The sequence below is a fragment of the Ostrinia nubilalis genome, chromosome 4, assembly GCF_963855985.1.
Source record: "Ostrinia nubilalis chromosome 4, ilOstNubi1.1, whole genome shotgun sequence".
NCBI classification, from domain to species: domain Eukaryota; kingdom Metazoa; phylum Arthropoda; class Insecta; order Lepidoptera; family Crambidae; genus Ostrinia; species Ostrinia nubilalis.
The window spans coordinates 5,355,036-5,377,976 of NC_087091.1; the positions used below are offsets into that span (position 1 = coordinate 5,355,036).

At 35.4% G+C, this 22,941-nt stretch overlaps 1 protein-coding gene and 1 long non-coding RNA gene across 2 annotated transcripts in view; both read right to left on the reverse strand.

The window, feature by feature from the left end:
* Nucleotides 1-22,941, reverse strand: part of LOC135088547 (poly [ADP-ribose] polymerase) — a 46,275-nt gene that overhangs the window by 20,977 nt on the left and 2,357 nt on the right. The window contains exons 4-16 of the mRNA XM_063983384.1: nt 21,658-21,851; nt 21,359-21,572; nt 16,116-16,221; nt 15,845-16,034; nt 10,096-10,315; nt 9,415-9,519; nt 9,185-9,290; nt 4,684-4,846; nt 4,215-4,371; nt 3,042-3,206; nt 1,766-1,902; nt 1,531-1,667; nt 714-874 (exon numbers count right to left, since the gene is read on the reverse strand). Coding sequence (XP_063839454.1) covers nt 714-874; nt 1,531-1,667; nt 1,766-1,902; nt 3,042-3,206; nt 4,215-4,371; nt 4,684-4,846; nt 9,185-9,290; nt 9,415-9,519; nt 10,096-10,315; nt 15,845-16,034; nt 16,116-16,221; nt 21,359-21,572; nt 21,658-21,851 — 2,055 coding nt within the window. The remainder of the gene's footprint in view (nt 1-713; nt 875-1,530; nt 1,668-1,765; nt 1,903-3,041; nt 3,207-4,214; nt 4,372-4,683; nt 4,847-9,184; nt 9,291-9,414; nt 9,520-10,095; nt 10,316-15,844; nt 16,035-16,115; nt 16,222-21,358; nt 21,573-21,657; nt 21,852-22,941) is intronic.
* Nucleotides 16,323-21,329, reverse strand: LOC135088548 (uncharacterized). Its single transcript, XR_010261055.1, has 2 exons — nt 21,102-21,329; nt 16,323-21,015 (listed from the first exon to the last, which is right to left on the reverse strand). It is a non-coding gene; the product is annotated as an uncharacterized LOC135088548 (long non-coding RNA).

Sequence of the window (22,941 nt, forward strand, 5' to 3'; positions counted from 1 at the left end):
GAGGGTTGAATGACCTTAGCGCGCGGGCTATCCGCGTCGCGTGAAGCGTCCTGTGTGCGAGCGCGAGGACGAGATTTTAAAGTGAATTAGTGAATTGGCGTTTAGTTTTTATGTTATTCTGAGTTGATCACTACAAGGGTTAGATGTTGCACTTTCGATTGGTATAACACTCAAGTAGATTTGTTAACAAAATACCACTTTGCGAGATTTTTTAACGACGAGCGCCACGAGGTGCGTGTGCACGCTGCGCTGTCGCGAGTCCGAGTCGAATATTTGGACGGCAAAATGAATAAACACGCGTGTTCTTCGAGTTTCAATAATGAAAATACAGCTAAGTTTGTCGGAGTCATGGCGAATGACTGGGGCTCGCGGAGCGCTTTGGATCGATTGACCTCGCGTACAGGTTCGCGGCGGTCCGTACAGGAGCTGTACGCGTATCCAATGTACGCGTGGACAGAGTTTTCCAACTACGCGTAACACAGGATCGCGCAAACCGTACGCACCTTGAGATGGATTTTCGGGTGGCTTTGATGTGACCACAACTATTTTTGAGGGATGGATGGACAGATTCGAGCCTGCACACTGGTTTAAAGCTTGCAGGAAGGCGCTGAATTCAGGCCGCTACCAACAGACCGATCTGGAAATCATTGGGGGAGAACTATGTTCAGAAGTAGACGTCCTATGGCTGAAAAACTATGATGATGAGTGCTCACGTGGTCAATTTCCAGCTTGTAGTGCGAGTGGGTGGCGGCGTGCGTGTTGGACAGATAAGTGGCGATCATCTGGTACTCCTCGGAAGAGCAGTCTAGGGGCCCGATCTCGGCCTTCAGCTTCTTGTAGTGCGCATCTAGGGGACTGTCGCCTTCTTGAGGCTCTGAAACAAGTTATAAGGTCTCCTCAGTTAAGGAAATAAACTGTCTTAAGCCCTTTTTCATCATTAATCACTAATTTTTAAGAAAACAAAATTCCTGTTGTGTGTAACCATAGGGATCACTTAAAAATTAGGGATTGGTGGTGAAAACAGGCATTAGAAGCACAGTACCCCAGCATTTTCGTGGTGTATCAACGGATTAAAAACGATTATACTATTCACATTAAAAATACACATTAAATATAAATAAATATCTTTCGACAATTTCACACAGCGCTATCTAGCCCCAAAGTAAGCAATTAATATGCTTGTGTTATGGGTGCTAGTTTAACGGATATACTACATATATACTTTTTAAATACATACATATTATACATAGTAACACCCAGACCCATCACAGAAATTAAAATTCATCATTTCAATTTCTGCCCGGCCGGGAATCGAACCCGGGACCGTTTGGTGTAGTGGTTCTAAAACGGACTAATATAGTCCGTTTTAGAACCACTACACCAAACGATCGACAAACATTAGCATGCAACAGCACGAAACATTGCTATGTATCGACTGACGACGAAAGTTGACGACTGAAGCGTTAAATTGCGTATCCATATTTGTTAGAGCTAGAGTGATAGGATCCTTCCATACCGTAAAAAACTTACCCGTTTTCATTAGACTGTAAGCAATCTCTATTTCCAGCAAGTTATCCAGCATTTCTGTTTTGCTTCTAATCAAATCGACGTTGTCCAACAACGGCGGGTTGTTCACTCCGAAGTCATGTGGAATCAATGTGAAGAATCTGCAACAAGTATCAACATTTTAATTTTTATCCTTGATTGTAATTAAAAATATCATAACAAATACACAAAATAACAAACATTAATAATTTGTACATACCTATTTGTAGCGTCGACTACTTTGTTCTGGTTGATTTGCCCTTTTTCAAGGAGTTTGATCAGTTCCGATAATACTTGATATCCAGCTTTAATTTGCTTCTTTGATAGTTTTCCCAGTGGCATTTTCTCTGTGTCAAGCTGTAAAAAGTGTGAAAAGACAATGAATAATACAGTGTGTTTCTTATAAGGTCTAAAACTGGTGTTAGGAGAAGTTGAACCTTGCATCAACTTGACAATGTTTTAAAGAGCGCAGTTTCTTTTTTCGCCGATTCCTGCATAAGATGCATAGCGATTAACGCGCATTGCATTGCGGTTCCACATAATTTTATTTTATTTATTTGTTTAACAATGTTTCAACACGGCAATCCACGGCAAGTGCGCATTAACTGCAATGCGTTTTCTTTACCGTATCCCGCCAAAACCAAACACATAACACGCGTGTGTAAGGCCCGGTACCTACCAAGGCGGCGCGGAATAGATAAGTTTTTTGAATAACCAATCAGATTCCATTATTTGCATATCTCCACTCTTCTCCGCTTCGGCGGAAATGGATCGAGCGGAGAAGTACCGGGCGCACATCATGTTTTTCTATATAGAATTTGACAGCGGCGGCGGTGCGGCGCGGCAATAGACTGACAGCTACTCCTCATAGATCACACATTTCCTCCGTCTCCGCTCCGCATTGGTGGAAATAGCCTGCCAGCTTCGTCGCACTCTCTCGTCTTCGCACCGCTCCGCCTTGGTAGAAACCTAATTGTATACATTACACCTTTGCGGCTCTCAATCACTTCTACCACGTCTCTAACCCCCGTCTTTTCTCTGATCCACTCGTTCCTTTTGTGATCTTGTAGGGAAACGCCAAGCATCTGTCTTTCCATTGCTCGTTGTGCGACTCGGAGTCTCTCAGCAGACTTTTCTGTCAGCGTCGATGGAGATGGAGATGGGGATGGAATGGAGATGGGCAGGGCACATTGCACGGATGAACCAGGATCGCAGGGCCCGAAAGACCCTGGAGTGGAGACCCCGCAACAACACCCGCGGCAGGGGAAGACCGCCTAAACGGTGGACAGACGATATCCGGCAACAGGCTGAAGTGAACTGGATGCGTGTGGCCAGGGACAGAAGTCGGTGGAGGGTTGAAGAGGAGGCCTATGTTCGAAGGCGAACCCAAAGGCTGCTATAGATAGATAGACACCTTTGCACTCATGAAACGTACCTCAAACTCCACTCATCTAACACCACCTGCTTAAAAAGAATCCTGTATAAATGCAACGTACCTCAAACTCCAGCAGCACCTTCTTCATAGTATCCACGTTGAAGATCTTGACGATGAGCTGTTGCACGGGCGCGGGCAGCGCGCACGCGCGGTCCTCGGCCAGGGCCGCCGGCGCCGCCTCCTCGTCGCCGTAGTCCACGTCAATGGGGTAATAGCACTCGGGGAACTGTTAAGGCAACGCAAAATGATTTTATTTATTTATTAGGTCTACCAACATTGTTACATAACAACATTGGACATTTTTAAGTGTACATTGTACACTTAAAAATGTCCATTGAAATGTTAAATCCAATGAAACGATTTTGAAACGTCAAATGGCAAAGATCGGAAATAGTAACCCGCTTTGATAGTAGCGCCTTCCTGCAAATGATATTTTAGTATTGTCCAGACGTGGCAAAAATCGGAACCAGCGATCCGGTATCGACAGTGGCGCCCCCCTTTCAATGTCACTGGGACGGTTCAGTATAGGATATCTATATTAAATTTTGACCAGTTATTTGACACTTCGTCGTTCGTTTCTTGACTTGAGTGGCAACCACGCGCCGGAATACGTAGCGTGGGCAGGACTCCCACTAGGTGGACCGACGATCTGCTGAAGGTCGCGGGAGGTGCCTGGATGCGAGCGGCGTAGGACCGTTCTTCGTGAAAATCCTTGGGGGAGGCCTTTGTCCAGCAGTGGACGTCTTTCGGCTGAAATGAACGAACGAACGTTCGTTTCACCCAAATGACGTCTATTGCTGGTCAAATGTCTCCCCCAAGGATTTCCACAGTGAATGATCGGTCTTGCGCCGCCCCCATCCAGGGCCTAGGCACTTCCCGCGACCTTCACCAGATCGTCGGTCCAACTAGTAGGAGGTCTGCCCACACTACATCTTGCGGCTCGTGGTCGCCACTCGAGAACTTTTCTGCCCCAGCGACGATGATATTTCGTAAAACTTGGGATAGTTTTTTAATCCCTCGAGTTGCGAGCGAAAAAGACTTTCTGTGACTGGCCAAAATTCACACGGGTGAAGCCGCAGATAAAAGCTAGTAATATAAAAAACCGATAGTATACCTTTGCACTTTGGACTTTCTGTGAGCTTTCAAGCATTTTATTTATTGTAAGTAAATAAAATAAATACCATCTGTGGATAATAAAGAATTGTCGTGACGTTCTGGAAACAACTAAACTCACCTTTACAAAGTGGTGGCGTGCCTCCCATGGGTTTTGAGTTTTCTCCAAGTAGAGTTCCTCAAACTTGTGGATGGCGTCATGAACAGACGAGCAATCCTCGACCTTGTTACCTCCAATGGTAGTTCCGATGCGGCCCCATGAGCGGAACACCCAGAATCTAAAAGACAAAACGAGATAACATTTTAGTTATAAATACTTCTTGTCTGTTATCGGGCTATCTAAGTACATAACTTATTTAATTTCTATAGTCTGGTCCGGGAGCACGTAGAATTTTGGCCAATGACCCCAAGCTACCCATCCTTATCGCTCGCGCGTAATTATATTGCAGTCGCGACTTTGGGACGGGCGCCCGCAGTGAGTGTGCGAGCGTTGGGGTTATTGTGCAGTATAAAGGATGTTAAATAAGTGAAAATAAGTTCTAATAAAATAAAGTCCTTTATTTTTATTCCAAGTAGATGTATAAACTTACTTCTGATTTGAGTTGTGCTTCAATATTTGTAGCTTGTAGTAGGAGTTCTTCTTTGCAACGATATCAGTTTTGGACAAAACCACAGAATACTTTGTGCCGTCTTGGTCCTTGTATACGTGGGCGGTTTCAGCCAGGCCCGAATCGGGATCCACTGCGGTGCCTCCTAAAATTGGAAGTAAATAGATAAAAAATTGGTTTTGTTAGATACAAAGCTTTACTTTCGGACACTTCTCAACTCAGCAGTTGACTGATAGTACTTGTGTCTTTTTACAGTATTGTCGTACACACACTGGTGTGCGACACCCTTGAAGAAAATCAGCTAAAAGTAGGATACAATTAAACAATGAGAGAGGTAATTATAATGAGACCGCAAGTTATAGCCACGATAGCCCAACGGTGAAGTGGTCGGATTGGCCAACTCGAGATCCGAGGAACGCGGGTTCGAATCCCACCGCCGCTCGACTATTGCGGTGAGCCCACTCGTAACACAAGCTTATTTAGCTTAACACGAGGGGCTAACGGGACTATTAGTAATTTGTGCAACACAAATTGCTAATAATCTTTTTATAAAAAAAAAGTTGATATGCACATTTACGAAAGAAGAAGCAAGATTATAAACTTGTTGGAGTAAATTTTAAAGGCTCAAAAAGAAGTCGGTACATACATATAGCTGAACATAAGACGTGAAAAAATATAAGAAAACCTGACATGATGACCATAGAAAGTAGAGCAGGAAAAACGAAAAAAGGTTAAGAGCGTTGTCACATTTTTCATGCAGAAATCGAGAATTTGGCAGATTTCGAAATGATTTTAGTCATATAATTTATTGCTATAGCTTCTTTTGACTTATATCATCGTAATTATCATACGTTTTTACGGAATGTCTATTGACAAAATCTCGTTCAAATTGGATTTTTGCCTACGAAAACAGCGAATTTCGAAAGCCCGATTTCCAGGTAACTCGCGAAGGCACAACTTTGAACTAATATTACAACAAATTTATTTCTAAGTAAGAAGATATAATGTATTCATTAGAATAAGCATACCCTGAAGAAGAAAGTGTATTGAGAAAATTTTGATGTTTAATTCATGAAAATGCATTTTTATCATGTCTAAGATAGTCAAAATTCGAGAAAATTACTGCAAGAAAACAGGTCACATCTCATAATCTAAAAGTCATTTGGCAACATAAACTACTTTATACTTAAGAAGAAACATAGTACTATTATTGTGTGATAAAGAAAAAATATCTATCTTCAATCTTCAAATGAAAAATTAATTTGAAAATACTATAAAATCGGGTGCATCAAATGGCATAAATCAGTCGTGCTTTGGCACTCGTAGACGCCGGGTCTATGTCAGTTGACTGCCCACTGACGTATATGCGTCACGCGTGATTTTTTCGTAAATTGTAGTATGATTGAGTACTTTTGATCCGCAAGTATTTTTAATTTATTTGTTTAGGTAAATCGGACTTGTAATTTCTTTCTTTTCAAACTTTTTATTATTTTACTTACAGAATATGGGTAGAATAGACAAAAGATATTATTATGGTATCTGTTTGGTCAGAAAAAAATAAATGACTAATAAAAATTTTAACAGGGTTTCAAAACATTAGTCTATGCTATTGTGTTTCTACCAACATAAAAATACTCTTCCTTACTAATAAAAGTTGAATAGCGTTCCGAAAGTTCAATTACTCACGACTGAATGAAAGAAATTGGTGCGTAACTATTCATCTGATATTAAACGTTTAGTAATAAAGGGGTAGGTCAGGTAAATGGCAAATCCACCAGCGGTCGCTCGATGACACTTAGACCAATAGTTTTATAAAACTTCAACTAAGTTGGTTAGGTATTTGTATTGTAGATACTTATACAAATGAACGTATAAAATGAGTTTATTTTTAAAAGTATAGGTACAGGGTGGAAATGATAAGTGATTTCACTTGATTTTTAATTATACAAGATATCGAGAAACTTTTTACTGTTCCTGTAAGTGCTTCATGAGCTCTTTAAAACAATAACAATAAATAGGTCAAAGAATAAACTGGATCTATGCAAAAATTCAATGTTTCCGAATTTCATACTAAATGTATGCCGCCAGCCATACCTACCATATTAGAAGTGTTATTTTTTTAAATTTAAATTTTTAATTGAGTAATATGTAATAATCAAACAACAAACTCGTAAATTGCATTCTTATTTAAATTATTTACGGAAAACATGATTTTAGGTTTAACTTGCTACAATATCATCAAGAGATACTAATTAATAAATACTAAATAAACAGATAAAGGGGACGGCATTAAGGCACTCAGAATTCTCAGAAACCATTGATTTCGTGTTTGTTTGTAACTGTATTAAATGTATGAAAGCTGGAAATATAGGTTTTTTGAATAGATTCAGTTCGTTCTTAAACATATTATTGATGCCGTTTGCTAGGTCTCATGAAGCACTTTTTCAGTAAGTAACCATTTGTTCCACATCTTGTATACCTACTATAAGAAATATTCGAGTGAGATCACTTATCGATTATTTTCGTCATCCTTATTTGTATTAAATTTAATTAAAATACACTAAGGCTGAGATGCACCACCTAACTTTGACCCTAACCAGGCCTGTTCATCTCCGCGAGTTTAATCATCGAAAACAAAACACGCACGATGGCCCACCTACAGGATACTATTCGACAAGGCTTCACTCACATACGAGCGAACATTGACTCACGCACGCGTATTCTTGTGTATGATGGAAGAAAATAAAGAAAATGGTGTACTAAATACTGTGCAGTATTTAACTGCCTAAATAATAATAAAAACACAGAATGTACTTTTTTAAGTTGCCTCAAGACACTGAGAGGTAAATAAGTAGTTAATATTATTCATGATAATTCATGCTAAATCATGTATTTCCTCCGCCATTTTTCGCAGTTTGGCACCTCACGTCACATCATTTTACCGAAGTCAGCCTATAGCTTCGGCGCAGTGCCGATCACTGACGTTTGTCAACAAAATGGTGCTTGACTATTGAGACAGGCTAAATTACACCATATTGTTAATGACATTGAGCATACATTTTTTTAAATACCTTCGCGAAGTAAAACTTCTGTACGTAGTACTTATTATTATTCTGTGCCCTAACTGACAATAACCGGTGTTTTATGTTAGACAGATTTTTGACATCCAAAATTTTGATGTGAATGTTAAAGTAAGACGGTGCAACACGGCCTAACAAATGTATCGTAGACAGTACTTTTTATTTTCTTCATAAATCTTTCTTTTCTTTGTAAAGCTATCTACAAGCTTTTATTTTCTTTGACATCTAGAGTTGTAAAATCTTGCAACTTAAAATTTACTTACTTCCCGTTTTCCCATTGAGCTGAAATTTTGCACGTCTACACAGGCATGCAAAATTTCGTTTCATTTCGCACTAAATAATTTAATTTACACGTGTTTTTATGCGATGGCCAAGTCAAATATTTATGAAAAACGTTAATGATTTCCTGGACTGGACTTGGTATTACATGGATCTCACAACTTTTTACCGTAGAACAACTGAGTAGTGAGACTTGGTTTTTTGACAAGTATTGTTTTTGATGGGTTTGTATTACAGAACGCATGTGTACCTAATGGGATAACTGTTTAAAAACACGATTAGATAAATTTTGCTCTATGGATAAAAATCTTAAAGTTACCTCTGATTTTTTAGCATTATACGACCGTGGTTTATAATAATAAATTCTATAAAATCACAATGATATCAGTATTTACCTCTTTGATTTCCTGACTTGTTTAGATTTACAAAAACTAAATATTTATTATTAACTTTTAGATAATAATGTGAATGGCGCTTACGATGTTTAGTTACGAGCTCTTTGATGGACACAGATATTATAGATAACGTTTAAAAAATGGCACGCTCGTTTTCATACATTTCATTCTATTTATTTAACCTATCCATATTTATGTGCGGAAATGTCTCAAAATCAGAATAATTTTTAATTTTTCCATCCCGCATCATAAAAACTAAAAAGTCAAAAGTAAAATTTAAATAGTGAATATTTTTCATAAACAAGCTTTTGATGCTGTAAAAAGAATAAAATAAAACATAAATTCTTTCAAACCCATCAACTTATTACTTTACTCAATTTAAAGATTAAAAACATGTCGCGGGATTTACTAGTGTAAAAAATACATTAATTACGTAACTTGATTTTGCTAAAAGTCTAATCTGAGAAAAAATCAAATAGGTAAATTATATATTATTTCTTTATTATTATGTATGATGTACTGTCTTAGGTACGATACAACTACGGATTAAGATCGTTTAGTCGACGCAGCGTTGAAATTGTACAGATAAATGCAGTTTGCGCACTCACTACGCGACGTCAAGCAATAAAAACCTAAAATTCGAACGCCAACTTTTTGCTACAACGCTCTTAAGTACACAATAAAACGATACAAATGAAAAGTGAGTACATTTTAAGCTTGATTAGATACCTTGAATCTTTAATTTGACTGCCGATTTTGAAGACTTAACGTACATGCTGCCAGATTTAGGAATCGATTTCCCGTCAACGACATCTTGCGGAATACGTCTCTCTGGCTGAATAACAAAATAAAAATAAAATAAAAACAAAATAAGTGCATCTTTAGTTTCAAACCACGACTTCTTGCAGTTTACAAAAAAATCCAATGAAATTGATTATTTAATCGTCCAGAAAACTTACACCAGATCCCCATTCAGCGATATTATGCTGCTTGATTAATTCCAACGTGTTGGAGACGGTTCCTGTCTTTGGGTCAATGAGATCGAAGAAAGCCTCATCAACAACCTGAACAATAAAAAGGAAACAATAAGTTAAATGAGCTACTGAGTAACTCAGTGTTAGAGCATTTACTAGGAGAATATAAGAGCGCTTTCACATTTAGGCGACTTTAGCAGTGCGACAAACGCGCGACAGACGCACTGCCGATAATTTCGTACTATATGACAGTGCGGATGCCTGCCTTAACATTATAAAAATGCCGCTGCCGCGCTGCTGTCACGCTTCTCACGCCCTAATGTGAAAGCGGCCTAAGACCGTGGGTGAGTTACAACCCGATCTAGTTAACTGGTACCTGGTAACCTGGTAGCCGTGACGTCACATCGACGCTCTGGTACGGACGGGGAAATCGCGGGAAAGTCGCATTTCAGCGAGGTGCACAATTAGCTCGATCAGTAGGCCTAAGATGCGCGCCGTGATAACTTTTATCGACGTCAATTTGTATGGGCAATATCGATAAAATGGCGTGATAACCGCCTATCACGGCGCGCATCTTAGGCCTACAGGTTGCATGTCTCACCCATGCCAAGACTATTAAGCGTAATGTAAAATGAATATTATGTATCCATTTTGAAGATGAATTACCTCCACGTCTTTCTCTTTAATCTCGTCCATCTTATTGGGCATCCTCTCAACATCCTTCTCTGTGGAGACGACGGCCGCGAGCGTGTCAGTCAGCTTGTTGACCACGAGCCCGCCCAACTTCAGGATGCGATTCTTCATCTCCTCTTTGGGCGTCTTCAGCTTGCCGTATATGAAGAATTGCAAGTTTTTCAACGGCGGAATCGGGATATCTTTTTTAACGCTGGTAAAAAAGTTTAAACATTAAAAATATGGTTTGGTTTATGGTTTTAGATATTTATTTTTCTAAAAGAATACAATTATATTCACTTATAAGAAAAATACAGAATACACTTTATAATAAATAAGCAGCAAGTGCACGCAACAGACAAGCTCGTTTCATTTATGTATTAAATGAAACTAGGTACAGAAAATAATGAAGTTAAAATAAAATAAAATAATAACAAACCGCTCAAATGCTATATTTTTTCAAATTCAAGTGTAGTTTTATTCTTAACCTACCCACACTGCAACTACAAAACCAGCAACCTGCTTGGCTTCCATTACGTAACGCTCAACAGTTGCTATCACAGTTGCTATGTGACCGGTTTTTTTTTTTTTTTTCTTACATTACGAGTAGAATTTTTAATAAAAACGCGAGAATGTGAATGAATGAATGTGCTCGTACAATGAACCAGATTGTTTTTTTTTTTTTTTTTTTTTTCACGAGAATTCTAAAAAGTGTTTTGTAATGTAGTGCTTTAATTTCTTTTTAAACGAGAAAAAAGATTGCGTATTTTTTATATCATTTGGCAGCCCGTTAAATAGTTGTGCCCCCTCGTACATTATATTTTTCTTGCCATAATTGGTTCTAGGTGACGGTAATTGAATATCGTAAGGTCTTCTTAAGGAACGCTTTTGTGATTGTGATTTTGTTATAAATGATAGTTGTGTGTGAATAGTTTTTCTTAATATTTTATGTACAAGTAAACATGTATTAAATTTATACATTTGAGCTATTGACATTAAGCCGGTTTTCCTATAGACTTCTGTTGTTGGTGTTAAGTAGGGAAATTGGAACAGTAGTTTTATAATTTTGTTTTGCGATGTTTGTAGTTTTTTCAAGTTCGTTTTGGGAGCGCTACCGTAAACTTCGATCAAATAATCCAGGTGGGGTTTCACTAAGGAGTTGTATATAGTGTACCGAACAGACATGGGGAAGCAGCGAACGTTGCCACGGGGAATAGACATAAGGGATGTTAATTTAGAACGAGTCTTTTCGATGTGAGGTTTCCAGGTGAGGCGGTTGTCAAGCGTAAGACCCAGATATTTCTCAGATTTTACTTGGTTTAATGGTTCGTTATTGATGGTTAACGGATCAAAATGGGAGATTTGCTTATTTTTGGCGCTAAATATTATGTAATTGGTTGGCTATATTTAGAGTTAATAAGTTACACTGAAACCAACCAAACAAAGCGTCTAAGTCTTTTTGTGCTACTTGCGCCGTAGAAACAATATCATCTCCAAAGTAAAACAAACAAGTGTCATCGGCATACAGAGAAACATCACCGCATAGACCCAGATCGCCAATACCGTTTACATAAATAAGGAACAATAGTGGCCCCAGAATAGATCCCTGCGGAACACCATATATGATTGATTCTGCTGAACTCTGCATATTATCGATCCTAACAATCTGGTATCTATTTGTGAGATAGGACTGGAGCATTTTATGTACCATTCCCTTAACGCCGATCGATTCCAATTTTTGTAATAGTAATTTGTGACTTATCGTATCGAACGCCTTCTTAAGATCGATGAATATACCAAGGGCAATCTTTTTGTGGTCGATTTCCGTTTTAATTCTAGTTGTAAGATCTATACATGCGGACAGGGTATTGGATTTTGGACGAAAACCGTATTGCTTACTAAAGAGAAAATTAATGGAATTTAGGTATCGTTCCAGTTGTGTATAAATAACCTTCTCAAACACTTTAGATATAACAGGCAATACAGATATGGGCCTGTAGTTGCCTGCATCAGTTCTATTACCCGACTTAAAAATTGGACTAACCTTGGCTATTTTCAGTGAATCAGGGAAACAACCTCTCACTAGGCACTGGTTAATACATTTAGTTAATTCAACCAAGATACATGGCTTAATACTCTTAACAACTTTACATGTTATGCCGTCTAAACCGCTGCTGGTATTTGGATTTAAATTATCAATTATTTTTCCGATTTCGTCAGATGCAACGGGGTCAAAAATGGAAAACTCACATTGGGAATTCTGCCTATGATACACTGGTATATTATTTAAAGTAGGTATCTGATTAGCCAATGTAGAACCTATGCTAGCAAAAAACGAATTAAAATGGTTACATACAGGGTGGAAACGATAAGTGATCTCATTCGATTATTTCTAAACTATACAAGATATCGAAAAACTGATTACTGATCCTGAAAGTGCTTCACGAGCTCTTTCAAACGATATCAGTAATAGGTTACATAATTAACTGGATCTATCCGAAAATTCAATGTTTTCAGCCTCCATACTAAATGTATGCCACTATGCCAGCCACACAACATAAGAAGTGTTATTTTTTTATTTTAAATCATAAACACTTAAAATTAACTCGTAAATTGCATTTTTATTTAAAATTATTCATGGAAAACATTGGTTTTAGGCTTTACTTGCTATAATATTATCAAGACATGAGTGCCATGACTGTGGCAGTAGTAAATGTATGGAAACTAGAAACATTGAATCTTCGATCCAGTTTATTTTATAACTTATTATTGGTGTCGTTGGATAGAGCTCGTGGAGCACTTTCAGGATCAGTAACCAGTTTTTGGATATCTTGAATAGTTTTTAATATTATGTGCTTTTACTAAATGTATGGAGGCTGGAAACAATTAATTTTCAGATAGATCCAATTTATTTTGTAACCTATTATTGGTACCGTTGGATAGAACTCGTGAAGCACTTTCAGGATCAGTAACCAGTTTTTGGATATCTTGTATAGTTTAGAAATAATCAAGTGAGATCACTTATCGTTTCCACCCTGTATATCTGCAACTTCGGTAATCTCACCTGAACAGGTTACAAGTTTAGCAGGGGCAGCGTGGGTTTTAACTTTCCTATTGTTTAGGTTGTTAATAAGTTGCCACATTTTAAGCGGTTTGTTTACACAGTGTTCAAATAGTTTCAGGTAATAGTTAGATTTTGTCTTCTGTATGTATCTTCGCACTCTTCTCTTCTCTGCAAAGTATTCTTCTTTAGCTATTTCATCATTCGGTCTTCTAATGTGATTGTATCCTAGTTTGTCTCTTGTGATTATTGCTTTTATGACATCTTTATTTATCCAGTCTTTATTAAGAGGGTTGAGTACCTTAGTTTTTGTTATCTTGCATTTGGTAATGGCTTCAAGTAGCATTTTTTCCAGCTTATCATAATCACCATTGCAGTCACCGAGCTTCATCGTGTTCAGTTCTCCGGGTAGTTTATTATAGTTGATACTTTGATATTCAATTTTCAAATTCTTTTCTGGTTGAAGTTGGTGAATCTCTAAGTAAATCTGTTTATGGTCTGATATTACTGATTCCACAATGGCTAAGTGGAAAGTGTTATTCTTTATATTAGAGCAGACATGATCAAGTATTGTTTTCGAGCTTTCAGACTCACGTGTGCAATACTCGGAATCTACTTTGTTTAATATCAAGAATCCAGTCTCTTTTAACATCTGCTTATAGGCTGTGGACGGTCGATTTCTTTTAAGTAGATTGTAGTTAACGTCTCCAAACACCAGTGCTCTTTTTCGTTGTAATAATTGCTCGGAGTACGTTTCGAGAAATTTAGGGTTATTAGTTCTCTCTGGTTTGTATACGGCGCCTATGTCCACAGAAAATCTATCCAGGTGTACCCATAGAAAATGATTGTCGTCTTCACAAAGATCGTGGATGTAATTATGTTTTAAGTTCTTGTGCACAAATATCGAAACTCCACCTCCCCTCATTCCACTTCGGTAATTATAATAATGTGCATAATTTGGAAGTTGTATACTCTGTCCTTCTGCTTCTGTTTTTATCCAGGTTTCAACCAATACAATCACATGAATTTGATGCTTTGTTGAGCTTATAAGGCATCTCAATTCGTCTAGTTTACCTGGTTTGACAATACTTCTAATATTTGCATACAGGAACTTCAGTGATTTCGCAGTTTGGTTTATACTAACGTGGTCCTTTGTGAGTTCATAAGTTATAGTATCATTATTATTTGAGCGCTGGGTTTGGGTATCTGAATTGCTTAGTTTTTTGCAACTGTTTTTATTATTCTTGGAGTGCCTTTGACGTATTTGATAATTAGGTCTTTTTCACCTAATTCTGTTCGCTGTTTAAGTTCATTTCTTAAAGTTTCCATCGCCTTTTTCTGAATAGGTGTTTCGTCAGAGTATATTTTGATTTTAGAAGATTCTTTTTGTATAGTGTTTTTATTTCGTAGGATTTTCTTTGGTGTTTCTGGCGTTGCAAAAAATGCTTTGATGGGACGAGTTCTATTGATATCAAACTTGCCCAGTCTCATCACTTTTACAGGTGCCTCACATTCTGGAACAATCATATTGATAGCTTTATTTACTTGATCCATATCGTAGTTGCGTCTTTCTTCAGCGTTTTTAGAAGACAATTCATCAAATCCACTTATAATCAGATTTTTAGCCCTTTCTGAACGCTCGTGAACTTCGGATATTAGATTATCATATTCACTTTGCAAACTCTTGCTCGGAGAAGTTGATTTCAATTTATCAATGTTAGTTTCTATTGTTTTGATTCGGTTGTCAGTATCTTTGTTGAACTTTGTGACTTTTAGTAGTTCTTTTTTCATTTCATTTTGCTCTTCAGCTAGGCGATCAGTTGTATATTTCATCTGGCTAACTTGATCTTTTATCTGCGATATATCTTGCGATATTGTGTTCAGTTTTTCGTTTTGTTTTTCTGTCATCGTAGTCAAAATTGCCATTACTCTGCTTTCAAAGGCATCAAATTTGGCACTCAAATCATCATCGTAGTGTTTTCTTTTATTTCTTAGCGTTACTTGCTGTAATTCGGAGTCAAACAGTTGTGGTTGTCTTAGGTCGGGCTGTGATCCACTGGCCACAATCGTATGAGTTGCCATCAAACCGTCGCTGTCGCCATACGTAATGAGCCCCTTGCTTGGTGAGTGACGCACGCTCATGTTGTGGCACTGCGCTGGTAAACAAGCGAGATGAATTATCGCAGTCTGTTTCGTTCACCCGAGGGGGTGAAGAGGGTCTTCTTGTCTGGCTCGCTGATGTGACAACGACTTATGTCACTTACTGCGTTCAGTTGATAATGAACTCCGTTTCTTTCACTATTGAGTTTAGTTTACTTTGACTAATATTTAAATATTTTGAGAGAAATTTGCAACACGTCCGCTTCGTACACTCGCTTGCGCGAAGTAACAGGATTTAATGATTTTTTTGTCAGGGCTATAAATGATCGAAAGGCATAGTGCTAATAAGAGCTTAGATTTATACAGGGTGATATGTTACAAGTGAACATTCTTGTAAGGGATTATAGTAAAATCATAAGGAGACAACTTACGACTTTTCCATACAAAATTAAAATCAAAATATCTTATAAATGGTTGACTTTTGCCAAGGCATATACATAACAAAATTGGTTGCATATGAAATGTACTATAATCCCTTACAAAATGATCACTTGTTACAAATCACCCTGTATAAGTCATTACCTTGGTCCTGCCTCTGACTTTACAGTCAAAATCACTGGTGGCGGCGGTGCAGCCATGAATTCACGAACGTCCACTTTTGGTTTATACTTGTTGAATATGGAACCTTCTTTGTATGCACTCGGCACTATCATTGGCTTCCTCTTTGGGTTTTGGGTGGTGTAGGTACATTTTGTCCATTCACTGACACTACCTGTAAAATAAAATGTAATTTTAAATAGGGGTCAAAATGCTTTGTTCTATTTAGATAAAGAATATAAATAAAAGGCAGTACCTGTGCATTTATATCCATAAGTTTCTAGTACAAGTTGTCCTTCTCTACATTCTGGGCAAGCTTCAAGAGCGCCAAATGCCATGCAATCTGCTAGACGGTCCAAACACTGGAACAAATCGTTAAATAATAGAAAAAAGTTTTGTATACTAAACTAATTATTTAAAAATATATATAAGACGTTTATAGGGAATTGTACAATTTAAAAGATTGTGTTGCTCTGAAAACAAAGATTTTATTTATTTTGTTAATTAGCACTAATATACAATGTAATTTCACTGTTCAACTTAAAACTATTAACCTCACCTGAAAACAAAGAAACGACATTCAAAGTTTATTATTTAAATTGTCAATTCCTTTTTAAAATCTTTACAATAAATTATTTCTTGCAAATCACGTTTATTTCCGATCTGACACATCAGTGTCATTTACGAAGCAAGTTTAATTTTATAATACTGACATTTTAGAAGATCGTGAATAATAAACAATAGTCGCGTTTACGAAGATAGTCAGTAATTAAGAAACTAGTTTCTTTACATCTCCGCCCCACGACAGAGAAAATTTTTGCTAAAATTTTCATTTACAATAAAGATTAATAAGCTAATACCTATGTTACTTAAACATTTATATATATATTATGTATCTATTTTATACTTATTTACTTAGTTTTTGTTGGTATTGGTATAATCTTTGAAATGTGAAAGAGGTTTGATTCTGTCTTTTTATGTCCTGAATCAATTTTGTATAATGAATTTGATATTTTTTCGATTATTTTAAAGGGACCAATTTTTAGTTCATCTAATTTTTTTCTATTGAGTTTATTTCCATTTTCAACATATACCATATCTCCTATGTGAAAATCTATTTGTATTCTATTTTTATCGAATAATTGTTTATTATATGTATGGTTTATTTTTGAATTTTCCAATGCTATTTTCCTATCCCTAATCCATTCATCTTCAGATATATCTTTTTTTAGTTCTTCTGGCAGTAATGAAATATTTGTACCGTCCAAAATGTATTTTGGTGCAAAACCTGTAACTGTATGTTCCGTGTTGTTATAATTTTCCACACAAATGTGTGCAGCAGTAGTCCAAGCTAATTTATTTTTTCTTTCATTTATTTTACATCTTATCTTATTTACAAGTGTTTGATTTAGTCTTTCGTTTAGACCATTAGAAAAGGGAGTATTTACTGCAGTGAAGATCATTTGTATTGATTTTTCATTTAAAAAAGTTTTAAATTCCTTAGAATTGATTCCCGGGTATTGGTCAGAGAGTAGAAACATAATTGAATCTGAATCTGGTACACTATTAATTAATTTTATGAAATCATTAGCATTTTGAGTTTTAGACGTAACAATATAAGCATATCGTGAAAAGTGGTCTACAAGAAGATGTAAATATTTTTTTGTTGATCGTGACCCTCCAAAACCTCCAATCGTGTCTATTGAGACTATTTCAAAAGGTTTTGTGGCCGGACCTAATTGTGACATTAAACCATAATTTTTTTGTCCTCTTGATTTATTTTTAATACATATATCACAAGTTTTACAACATTCTGTTATATTTTTTGTTAAGTTATTTGCTGTATATGACGTACTAATTATGTTTTGCATTTGTTTTACACCTAGATGACACATATTCTCATGAACTTTTTTTATTAATTCTTTGCTGTATTTTTCTGTTAAAATTATTTTTTCCTGTTTTTTCCCTTTTTTGTAAAAGACATTATTTTTCAACACTAATTTTGTTTTATTATTTTGTATGTATTCATTATCTCCCTGATCTGTAATTATATCATTTAACGTTATCATATTTATAATTTTTAATTGTTCATCTGTATCCTCATTAGCATATAAAACTGGGTTCCTGCTTAAGCAATCTGCTTCTATATTTTCTTTCCCTGGTGCGTATTTAATTTTAAAATCATACTGTGACAAATAAAATGTTAATTCTCCTAATTCCTCATCTGTCCTCGACTTAATATTTAAATTTTCCAATGGTTTATGGTCTGAATATACAGTAAACGATTTACCTATTAGCCAATATTGCCAGTATCTAATGGCTTCTTTTATTGCTAAACATTCTAAATAAACTGCTTTCTTTTTCTTTTGTGTTTCATTTAGTTTTTTTGAAAAGTAAGCAACTGGTTTTTTATTTCCGTTCGGTTGTGTTTGTTTTAGCACTGCTCCAATACCATTTAAAGATGCGTCTGTATATATTTCAATTGGCAAATTTTGATCAAATATTTCTAATATAGGCTGTGAGCATAATAACTTTTTCACACTTTCAAATGATTGTTGACACTCTGCAGACCAAATAAATTTTTGATTTTTTCTTAGTAATTTATGTAGAGGTTCTAAAAGTATAGTACTATTTGGAATATATTCGTGGTAGAAGTTTACTTTTCCTAAAAATTGTCTGATATTTTTTTGTGATTTTGGTATTGGAAAATCTCTAATTGATATTAAATTATCTCTTATTGGGCGCACTGTATTGTTATGTATTATATGACCGAGGTATTTCACTGAATTTGAAGCAAATGTACATTTTGTAAATTTAAGTCTAAATCCCTCTGTTTTTATAGCATCTAATAATTGTGTAATATGTTCAATATGTTCTGAAAATGTTTTTGAAAATATTAAAATATCGTCTATGTAATTAACTGCAAAATCCGTGAGTTTATATCTCCTTAATATGTTACTAAGTATCCTTTGAAATATGGCTGGTGACGTCTTCAGACCGAAAGGTAAACACGTCCATTGAAAATGACCTTCTTGTGTCACAAACGCAGTTTTCTTTCTATCTTCAATTCTTAGCGGGATTGACCAAAATGCTGAGTTGATATCAAGTGTCGTAAAATATCTTGAGTTTCTTGTCTTAACTACTAGATCATCAATGACTGGAAATGGTTGAGCTTGTGGAACGACTATCTTATTCAGGTCTCTAAAGTCAATACATAATCTTGATTTTCTATTGTCTTCTTTTTTGAAAGCTAACGTTACTGGTGCTGCAAAAGGACTATAAGATTCTTCTATTAGCTTTTTGTCAAGAAGTTTTGCAACTTGTTCTTCTATTTCTTTTTTGTCCTCTACTGAACATCTATATGGCCTTTTGCTGCAGTATTTGTCCATTAGTAAATCAATGCGTGCTTCATATTTTTCTACTGTACCAATATCATATTTATCTTTTGCAAAGATTGATTTATATTTATCTATCAGTTTATGTATTTCTGCTTCTTGTTGTGTATTCAAATTTCCCATACTTATTTTGAAATCTTCTTCTTTTATATGTTCATTGAAATTCACCGAACCTGGGTTTTGGTATTCTTTATTTTTCTCTTTATCATTTCTAAATTCTTTTTCTTCTTTTATTTTCTCTTTCTTCTGTGTAATTTTCATATTCTCATCTTGAATCAATCGAAATTGCTGTATGAGATTTAATCCAATTAGGAAATCATATTTGAAATCTTCTCCGTCTATAATATAGACATCTGCATTATCTTCTATATCAAATATTTTTATTTTAATAGTTGTTAAGCCAATTGTCTTTTTAACACCATTAATCGTGATTAAACTATCTCTTTTTGAATCATCTTCTTCTTCTCCACTCCATCTTACTAATTTTGAGTTAATTATAGAAATATTTGAACCAGAATCATATATTCCGGATATTTCTAGTTGTGAATTTAATAATAGTTTAATTTTAATTAATGGTGTTACTACTCGTTTTTTTTTTCTTCATTACTTAGTTCCACATCTAATACTGTATTGTTTATGGTTCTACCACTATTTCTCTTTTGATTATATTCTTCTGTTTGTTTGAACCAGCATTTTTCTTCCGGATGAAATCGAGAACCTTTATTTAATTTTTCACATATCTTGCATGGTTTTTTTTCATTCTCCATCTTTCCTTTATATTCATAATTATTCTTTTCGTATGTATTCTTCCTGTAGTTGTTGTTGTATTTCTTTTTAATCAATGATTCATGTTTCCCTATTTCATTATAAAGGTTTTCCGTTGTTTTAATAGTTTCTTTATCAATTTTGTCCATTACATAATCTGGTAATCCTATGACAATAAGAGTTATCAGGGTTTTCGTGTCAATGTTCTTATTGGCCTCTAATAATAGCCTTTCCTTTTTTGTAGCATATTCTAATAAAGATCCACTCTGATATTTAAAAATAAATGCGTATTTAATTTGAGACCAACCTTTATTACCATAAGTTTCACAAAAGGCATTCTTCCATTTTGCCCAGTCAGAATTCATACTCATCTTTATTAGCATACTGGCATACCAATCCAAACATTGTTTTTCTAGGAGGTGTTTAAGAATCCCAATTTTCTCTTCATCGTGTCGAATTTGGAATCTTTCACATTCACTCTCGAAATCATTTATCCATTGGTCAGCGCTGGATGATTTGTTTGAAAATTTTTCGATTACAAACCGTTCTGCGGTTTTTCCTAGGTTTTTATTTTCTGACATACTAGAATTTTTATATGAAGCATTTGCCTCTCCTGTGGTCTCATCCAAATATTGGTTCCCAAATTGCACATTTTCACCCTCATCTAGATATGTTTTTCTCAGTTCCGTATTAAGAGGGATCCATAAGGATCGTGTCTGATGTCTCTTTTTAAGCGTATTCTTAATTTTCGTAAATAATTCCGTAGTTAATATGACATTGTGCTTACTTGCTGGTTTTAACTCGTCTGGAATCTCGTAAACACGGCCGTCTGGTGTCTCGATAGAGGTTATGCAGATCACATTGGTTTTTCCATCTGCCGACCCTTGAACTTCAAATTTAAATCGTAGTTTCTCCATATTTATCTTATTTCTAACTATAAATGTCGTTTTATAAGACGTTTATAGGGAATTGTACAATTTAAAAGATTGTGTTGCTCTGAAAACAAAGATTTTATTTATTTTGTTAATTAGCACTAATATACAATGTAATTTCACTGTTCAACTTAAAACTATTAACCTCACCTGAAAACAAAGAAACGACATTCAAAGTTTATTATTTAAATTGTCAATTCCTTTTTAAAATCTTTACAATAAATTATTTCTTGCAAATCACGTTTATTTCCGATCTGACACATCAGTGTCATTTACGAAGCAAGTTTAATTTTATAATACTGACATTTTAGAAGATCGTGAATAATAAACAATAGTCGCGTTTACGAAGATAGTCAGTAATTAAGAAACTAGTTTCTTTACATATATAAAAATTAATTGCGTAATACCTCATCCTTGCCTGCAGGAAGCGCTTGAGAATTTTCTTCTAGTAACTCATGCAAATCACTCTTTGATAGTTGGCTCAACGAATTACGATACTTGAAGTATAATTTGTTTTGTTTTTCCATCTTTTTCTCTTTCTTTTGTTCTTCCTTCAACTCTGCAGCATCTTTAGGTTCGTCCTTCAATTTCTTCACTGGAACTTCATCTGTTTTCAATGGTCTGTTGAGAAAAAAGATAATTTCAAATATTATAAGACAGCATCAAAGCTAACTAAAAGATGCAAATTTTAATAAACTACGCTTACTTGATTTCTTCACAAACCATCTTCTGATCGTCACTAGATAAGGTTTTGAAACCTGGCAGACTTTCTCCTCCCGCAAAGAACAATAGGTCATTCCTGCATTCGGCGAAGCATTTCACATGGTGCCACAGCGGCTGCCCGCCGTATTTACTGCCCACTTCTGTGTCAAACACAGTTTTACTTATGCGAACTTCATCCTAAAATTATTTAACACCTTGTAGACAGTCTATATTGAAGTGAGGTTTGTTAGATTACATCTAGAGATTTGTTATTAATCCTACTAAGTCAAAGTTTAATAAACCTTGAACTTTCTATAGACCAGCAAATTAGTAATTATTATTTCCTTGGCCACCAGCAAAAATTTATTACATAATGATGGAAACTGTGGAAAACCTTGGGAGAGGCCTTTGTCCAGCAGTGGACGTCATTTGGCTGAAAACGAATGATGGAAACTACTTCATGAATATGTTCCACATACAACCATTATTATTTATTTTATTTAGAGGCATGACATCCTAAATCTGCACTGGAGAATGTAGAAATCAGGGTTCGAAAATATCCGATATTTATTATAAATATCAAAATATCGGATATTTATGATATATATCCGATATATATCAACTTTGATATATATCAATTTTGTATGAAAGCCATAGTATTATTTTATTGTATTATTCATGAATACTATTGCATATGTGTTACATAAACATGTTTTTAATGTTTTTAAAATTTAAAATCAGACAAATAAAGCAAAAACATAAAATATCTTTGAAATACGGCAAAATCAACTAAAAAAATAAAAATCTTATGTCAAAAAGTACAAATACAGTAACAAATTTTAAAAGTTGATATATATCATCAAAACCGGCTTGATATATATCGGATATATATCCGATATACAGGGTGTTAGGTAAATGGGTATATGAGCCGACACTAGCCCATGTTAACATGGTCATATAAATGGTATGGTGAAGTCAGAAATTTGATATCATAATTTTAATTTTTTTAATTTTCATACAAAATAAATTTTATAAAATCCGATTTGTATGAAAATTAAAATGATTAAAATGAAGATATCAATTTTCTGACTTCACCATACCATCTATATGACCATGTTAACATGGGCTAATGTCGGCTCATATACCCATTTACCTAACACCCTGTATATCTTGATATATATCCCTTGATATATATCCTCGAACCCTGGTAGAAATACATAAATAAGTAGTATTCTCAGTGGAGAAGACACATAACATGCAAGGGACACTACAACTCATCCGCTCATAG